At 50.7% G+C, this 7,377-nt stretch overlaps 1 protein-coding gene across 1 annotated transcript; it reads right to left on the bottom strand.

The window, feature by feature from the left end:
- Window positions 1–383: 383 nt before the first annotated feature.
- On the bottom strand, window positions 384–7,312 carry kctd7 (potassium channel tetramerization domain containing 7). Its single transcript, XM_088615832.1, has 4 exons — window positions 6,318–7,312; window positions 4,614–4,783; window positions 3,648–3,826; window positions 384–3,043 (listed from the first exon to the last, which is right to left on the bottom strand). The coding sequence occupies exons 1-4, from the start codon at window positions 6,702–6,704 to the stop codon at window positions 2,667–2,669; spliced, it is 1,113 nt and encodes a 370-aa protein (XP_088471958.1). The 5' UTR covers window positions 6,705–7,312; the 3' UTR covers window positions 384–2,666.
- Between the last annotated feature and the right edge of the window lie 65 nt (window positions 7,313–7,377).

The raw sequence follows: 7,377 nt of genomic DNA, 5'->3' as shown, positions 1-7,377 counted from the left end.
CCGTGATGGAAGAGGGGGAGAGCTATCATCTAGCTCCAATTAAGCTGATAATTAGTTCAAATGGAGCATTAAGAGCTGAGCTGAGGAGAAAACCAGGAGCCCTGGAACTGGAGTTGGGCATCGCTGCTCTGAATAAGACGTTCAGCTCCGGTCCACAAGGGCTGCTGTCCACCAGGTCTCATAGGTCTCCTTCGATCTCCAGCTTCTGATGAACAAGGAAAGGCTTCAATGAGTCCAATGAGGTCATTAAGGGGTCAGGTCGAAACAAAACCAGAAACATTCTGACACTCCAGGACACTCCATCCAGGAGCTGTGCAGCTTGGATGGAAATGAGTTTTTAGAGGTTATTCATATTTGTGCACAACCACAAATGCTGGTTTAGGAAATTTGCAAATAAATATTTTTATTGGCTGCAAACTGACATATGGAGGCATGTAAGAGCTTGAGAAAGGTTAGGACCAGGAGGATCCCATGAGTAAACTTTGCACATTTCAAAATTTAGAGAGAGGCTGCAAATGAGAGGGGTCTCATAAGAACTACATGTACATACTATTCATGAACAGGATACAATCTAAGAAATAATAGGTTTTGTAGAAAATTATGCATCCCATCTCCATTCCATCCACTTTCTTTCCACATCTTACAATTCAGGGTCACAGGGGAGCTGGAGCCTATCCCAGCAAGCAATGGGCACAAGGCAGGTTACACCCTGGACAGGAAACCTGTCCATCACAGGACACACACTCACACATCCAGGACAGGACAGCTGTCCAACACAGGACACACACAACCGTTTCCCCAGAAGCCAGTTAACCATCCAGCATGTCTTTGGAGTGTGGGAGGAAACCAGATCGCCCACAGGAACCCACACAAACCCAGGGAGAACATGCAAACTCCACACAGACAGTACCCCAGGTCCAGAATTGAACCCAGGGCCCCAGTGCTGATCACTGCACCACCCACATGGCATCTCCTCTTGGTGAAAGACAGTGCAGCGGTCTGAGCCCAGGACCAGGACTGGGGACCTGCTGGGCTGAACTGGGTTTTTCCTCTTCAGCTCTGCTTGGAAAACTAGAACCTTCACTGCAGGGTTGAGCTGTTTAAGCCCGAGATTCAGCAGGCACCAGGGGGTGTCCTCCCTGCAAGAGCTACTATTGACAACACCAGACTGCTTAAACCCAGCCTATTTCTTATATTTTTAATGAATTATTTTGAAATTTATATTTTATCCCACGTTTTCTTCCAAGTAAGGGGAGGAAATGACGTTTCCTAGTTTCCCAGTTTTCCCAGACTGTACTCTGACATGAGGGACATTACTGGGATCAGGATTCTGCTGCAGAAGCAGTTCAGCATTACTGAGGCTCCTAGGTCACATTCACTTCTATTGGTGCCTCCTATCTGGGGGCTCCTGTAGCTGCTTCTTATGAATGAAAGCACAATTTAAGCAGTAAATGGTTAAAACAGCAAGAGTGCAGTAGGTTCTGTTAGCCTAGTATTGCTTCGAGAGAAGGCTGCTGCCCACACACTTTACTCAGTTCTAAAATCTCTCATTTTATCCTCATCTCAGGAATCCCTTCTCTTTGTGTCCCTTGGTGTTTCTTATCCATTCCGAGTTCCATTCATTCTTATCTGTTTCGCCTTTATCCTTGCAGTGACTACAGACTTAAATAAACACTTACATTAAAAAGTCAATCAAATTACAACATAAACAACTAACAAAACCACCATTTGTATGACATGACAGAGTTCCCTCTCCTTACTCGCGGTCAGGATGGGATTTCGGATCAGATGTGTGAGATAATCACATGATCACAGTGAGCCTTAGAGGAAACACTGCCTCCTGCTGCTCAGGAGGTCTTCAACAACCAGAACCAAACTTCACATTGGCTCCTGACCACCCTCCCGGAGCAGCCGATTGGCTAGTTGCATATAAGTCGTTGGTTCTGATTGGTGGAGATGGATGGCAAGGGTATGCCAGGAGATCAGTTCTTTCCACTTTGCTTCTACAAACATCAACAAATAAAGGTCTGTGTAAAAAGCACAAGAGAACAACTTACCAAAAATATAACCTATGAGAACATTTGGATCAGTTGCCTTTTTGCATCCAGCTAATATAAGCACAACTCTTCACAGGTTAGCTTTACAGCTTTACAGAATGATGCTCTACTGATAGGAAAAAAGGAGAGAGGACCATGGCATTAAGGAAGGACAGTGCTGCAGGCTTCTGTTCTGCAATATCTAATACCTTTTTACAGTTTATGAGCTCAGGCCCGGGTGTCTTCACAAATGCTCATAATTCAAGAGAACAGAGCCAAAAAGCAATAAATAAATAAATAAGAATTTCTTAAAAGCTACAAGGTGTGGAGGCCGCACCCCCCCCAAACAGATAAATTACAGACAGAGAAATAGAAGACTCAGAGTTCTGTCTTAGCGCCGAGTCCCATTACACACTGCCTGACCGCTGCTGTGTCGTGTCCTTGGACGCCCTGTGGCTTCTGCAGATGAGTTCAGTCGCCTTGCAAAGCTTTAAACGTGCAGCACTTGGAGAGGTCAACCCTTCCCCAGCCAGCCTCTACAGATGGCACCGAGGCAGCAGGGCGCTGGCTGCAGTCACGCCTGCCCACCCACTGTCGGCCGGGAGCCGGGACTCGAGAGGCGGGCCGGCTTCACCACCAGGTGATCTTGAACTCGTAGATGGGCCTCTTGCAGTAGTAGTGGTTGATGAGGTGCTTGTCGCACACGCCGATGCACTGGTGCTCGGCCGTGATGCCGCGCTGCGCCAGGTCGCTCACGATGCAGTGCAGCAGGTCGTACACGTCGGCCACGGCCTCCCAGGGCCCGAAGGACACGTCCACCTCGCAGTGGTGCTCGAACAGCTTGGCCTCGCTCTCGCTCCGCTCGAAGCGCAGCGAGTTGAAGAGCGGCCGCTCGTAGGGCGTGACGGGCATCTCCTCCTTGTACACGCAGATCTTCAGCTTGGCGAAGCGCGCCTTCCGCTGCATGGCCCGCAGCTTGGCGATCTCCACGATGCGCTCCAGGTTCTCTGCCAAGGGGGGGATCACAGGAAGGGAAGACAGTCAATCCAGCTGAACTGGGAAACAGCACGTTCCTCACTAACAGCACCCTGGGAGAGGAGATGCTGTTGCCCCGAGAGCTGATCCCTGCCTGCCCTGGGTAATCTCGAACCCTTGATGGCCGAGTTCAGCCACCAGTGAGGGCTGTTTTTTCGAAGAGTCAGCTGTTTTGAGAACAACGCCAAGCGTGTTGCTGCCGAGAGGAGTCGTCAGACTCTTAGTCCATCACTCCCTGCACTGCCAGTGAGCAGCACCAGCGTACATCTGCCTCAGCCCTGAGGCAGCAGTGGTGTCTTCTGTGATTCTACTGTATCCTTTTATTGTTAATTAGCACTAATTCATGTAATTACACAAGAAGAGAGAGCAGACGTGGAATAGTGCGCAGCACATTTTTGTTGAGATGAAATGGGGAGATCTCAAACTCTGAAGTCACATAGTGCCTCTAAGAGAGACAATGCTGCGACTGAATAGTTCACCACAGCAGGGCTTGTATGTGGTTTTGTGTTCTGTTTTTTGGGATTGTGCCCTCGTCTTTACAGTTTCCAGCTCCGGGCCAGCGGGCCGGCGGCTCACCCTTGTAGTAGGGCAGCAGGTCGAGGAAGGCCTGCCGAACCGTCTCCCCGGTCAGGGGCTGGACCTGCTCCAGGCTCTCCAGCAAGGGCCCGATGGAGTAGTACTGTGCCTCTCTGTGCACAGACCTCACGCGGTCCCGCTGGGGCAGCTCTCCTGCCCGCAAGAAATTCAAGATATCGCTGAAAATCACAACACAGGTTTTCTCAATCAATCACTGGTATTGTTCTGCGCAATTGTCATGGGCTCTTGAACACAAAAAAAGGCAGAATCATTCTGTTCCTCCCCCCACCTCATCCAATCAGGCTCTAGGGCTCCTGTCCCGGTATGAAACAGGCGGAAGGCGGGGTACACCCTGGACGGGACACCAGTCCACCACAGCACAGACAGACACACAGTCACAGCAGGTACAATCTACCCACCAACCAATTAACCTACAAACGTATCCTTGGGCTGTGGGAGGAAACCAGAGCACCCAGAGGAAACCCAGGCGAACACGGAGAGAACATGCGAACTCCACACAGACAGCACCCAGATCAGGAACTGAACCCAGAGCCCCAGGACTGCAAGCCAGCAATGCTGACCACTACTTATTTAATAAAGGGCTAGAGTCCCCATGTAATGTCATTCAATCGGTGATTAACAATCATATTAAGATTGATTAATTAAGGAAATAATTGGGTCAAGATCAGGAAGTCAGAAAAGTCCCAGATGAGGGGAGGCCAGCTGGTTCATCGGGTCCATTCAATTTTATTTCTCTCTATTCAGCTAGTCAGAAATACTTGTACTGGAATCATTATTATAAATACTGGAATCAAACCCCTACAGTATGAAATCCCCCTGAAACTTCCAGCCACAAGCCCCAGAATCCTCAGCCACAAGCCCCAGAATCCTCAGCCACAAGCCCCAGAATCCCCAGCAGGCCAGAGAGGAAAGGGACACGCCAGTGAAGGCATGAAAGGGCCTCACCCGAAGTAGGCGCCGTCGCGATCGATGAAGAAACGCCCCTCGGCATCGCGGGGGATGTGGTGGCGCCCACTGAACATGGCCGCCAGCATGGTGTCGTCGTAGCGGCGCAGCGTGGACAGCCGTGTGGTGAAGTAGGTGCCGCCCACGTTCAGGGGCACGACCTCTGGGAACTGGAGAGGGCGGGCGAGAGGGGAGGACCGTCAGAGCCCAGGTACACCGAACTTCACTATACACCCATCGGGAGGATCGTCTGCCCTGACAGCTACAGGTGGACAGTTAGGGATTTCACAGGACCTGCTGGAGCCTGCTGCAGGGCTCTGACAGGCCCGAGCCACAGGCCTCCTGCTCCAGGTGCACAGAGCCACACTGCTGGCTCTCTCAATAGACTGGGGGCCATACCTGTACGTACGCTACATTTAGTAAAAACTGGATTAAATGACATTCTGTTCTTCACCGCGTGTTCCCGAGTGACTTAATCCAGCCGCACTGCAGTGCAGTTATAGTTGAAAGATTACTGCCGTCAGCAATAAGTTTAAAATAACTGTTCAGAACCTCCTAAAAGTGTGATTACACAGCAAAGGTTTCTCTGCAATTGCTGACTACATTTACCATCGTGACTTTAGTAAACTGAGCTGGTAAATCCCTGAAGCGAGTCTTTAACCTATGGAAGTTAAATCTTAAGTGTAAACTACTTTTATTGATGTCAGCACTGACGTTTTCTTTAACTGGTCAGTGGATCTGCTTTGTCTGGCTCCAGTGGGGATTATTCCTTAACTGCTAAGCCTAACTCGTCAAACTGACCCGGTGTAACTGGCTGTGTCTTTTGCAAAACTGCTCTGAGGTTCTTACGAGTGCAGTTGGGTGTCTGTGTGGTCCTGTGCAGTACTTTCAGAAAGAGCGCACTGTCCTCTGATTATTGACAGGGATTAATCCTCCCTGTCTGTCCTGCTTGCTGTAAGGGGAGGTGATGCTCTCTGGAAATGACCACTTTGGCACAGGGTCTTGGAGAAAGCAGGCTGGGCTCTCCCAGGCACAAGCAGGATCAGGTGTATCAAACTTATTTTCTTAAACTTTTCTGTATACCCCTCCAGTCCTATATAATTCTAAACGTTTTCCTGTTTTTTGGGGGGGCTTTGTCTTGGCTCTTTCAGAATGTTGCTTTGTCATAGTGCAATGATTTCTGCAGGCTGGATCATCGTTCGCTCTGATCCCAGCACTGTCGTGATGCAATCGCAGGGCCAGGACAGCAACAAGCACTTCCAGCTGCACGGCGCAGGGTGATTGTGCTGAGTCAGATGTCTCACTGGATGCCCTTGCACATTCTGTACACTATAAGAGGCCTGTTATGATTAAGCCTCCCTGACCCCACCCACTAAGTTTGTAATAAGATTTTCCCTACAGAACCTAATGATACAGGAGTCACAGTCCAGGGTCGGTTAAGAAGGTCGAGATTCTCCTGTCAGCCAATTAGAGCAGCAGCCAGTTTTCCACGGAACATCAACGGCCAATCAGATCACTGGAGATGGAGGAAGAGACTTCACCGGTTGCCCATAGAGACAAATCCATAGAGAGGGGGGGCGGTGGAAAAACTGCGGGAGATAGCGCCTGCAGATACAGGCATCCCTGAGGGAGCTAAGCCGACATGCAAACTCACTCATGCCAAATAGAAACGCACACTAATCCCACACGCAAAGCAGCCCTTACCTCCTGCAGACCGCTGTACGTGCAGAGTGGCTTGCCCAGGTACCGGCTGGGCATCGGGGAGGCTGGTTTTCTGAAGTCCTCGTCGGCGGAGTCCGAGCTCGACATGGCATCGGCTGGTTCGTCAGTCTCGTCGCGGCCCGCAAGCACCACCATCACTCTGGGCTGGGGCAGGGCTCGCTTCTCCGCTGCGAACCTCCTCAGCCGAGCCGCAGCCGGAGCCGGAGCCGGAGCCGGAGCCGCAGGGAGCGGGCGTGCTCGGCTCTCCGCCTCGCCTCCGCCTCCTCCATGCTGCTGCATGCACTCCGCTTGCGACGAGCCGGAATCCGCTGGTAACGAGCAAAGGGATTCCCCGTTCGGATGTGCGGATTGAGAGAATAATCCTGACATCAGGCTAGGGGGTGGGACTTGGCGACAGCTCAAGTGGGCAATTATTAATATGCCCAGTGTCTTTCGGCATCTCCTCTCCCGGCGGCCCCCGACACAGCGCCACGGCGCAGCCCCCTCCGGGCCTCGGCGCTTGCGTGAGGCTCCTGCTCCCAGTTTCCAGCGCAGGGACCGCTGGTCCTCGTGTTGTCAGCGCAGCGCATCAGCGTCAACAATTCGTGCTCCCTTGCACGGAGTTTAACAGGGGTGGTACTGCATGCACTCCTAGCTCCTATGCCACCCGGGCTACCAGCGATTTGTGAGTACTGTGCACTGAAGAACAATCTCTGAAGGAAAATAAAATAACAGACTAAAATCGTCACCGCAAGTCCGTAGCTGCAGTTGTATGAAACGTACGCTGCGATAGGTGGGGGGTTGGGGCCCTTCAGGGAGCATTATTAAACTATCGAAATGAAATCTTTGCCACTTCTGGGGAACTGCAAATACCCTGATCCCGAGGTGCTTCCAATCACAAACCTTTCCAAAAAAGCAAAACAGCAATTTCATTGGAAATAACTTTTAAAAGGTGGACCTTACTATAAATGTAAGCTTTACTAGCTTAGTGGTAAAGAGTAAACAAAGGAACAGGTAAAGGTGTATTCCCTGCTAACAAAAGAAGAAAAGAAACACAATGTTT

The sequence above is a fragment of the Lepisosteus platostomus genome, chromosome 22 (assembly GCF_059453375.1).
Source record: "Lepisosteus platostomus isolate fLepPlt1 chromosome 22, fLepPlt1.hap1, whole genome shotgun sequence".
NCBI classification, from domain to species: Eukaryota; Metazoa; Chordata; class Actinopteri; order Semionotiformes; family Lepisosteidae; genus Lepisosteus; species Lepisosteus platostomus.
This window is presented reverse-complemented; position numbering and strand designations above follow the sequence as displayed.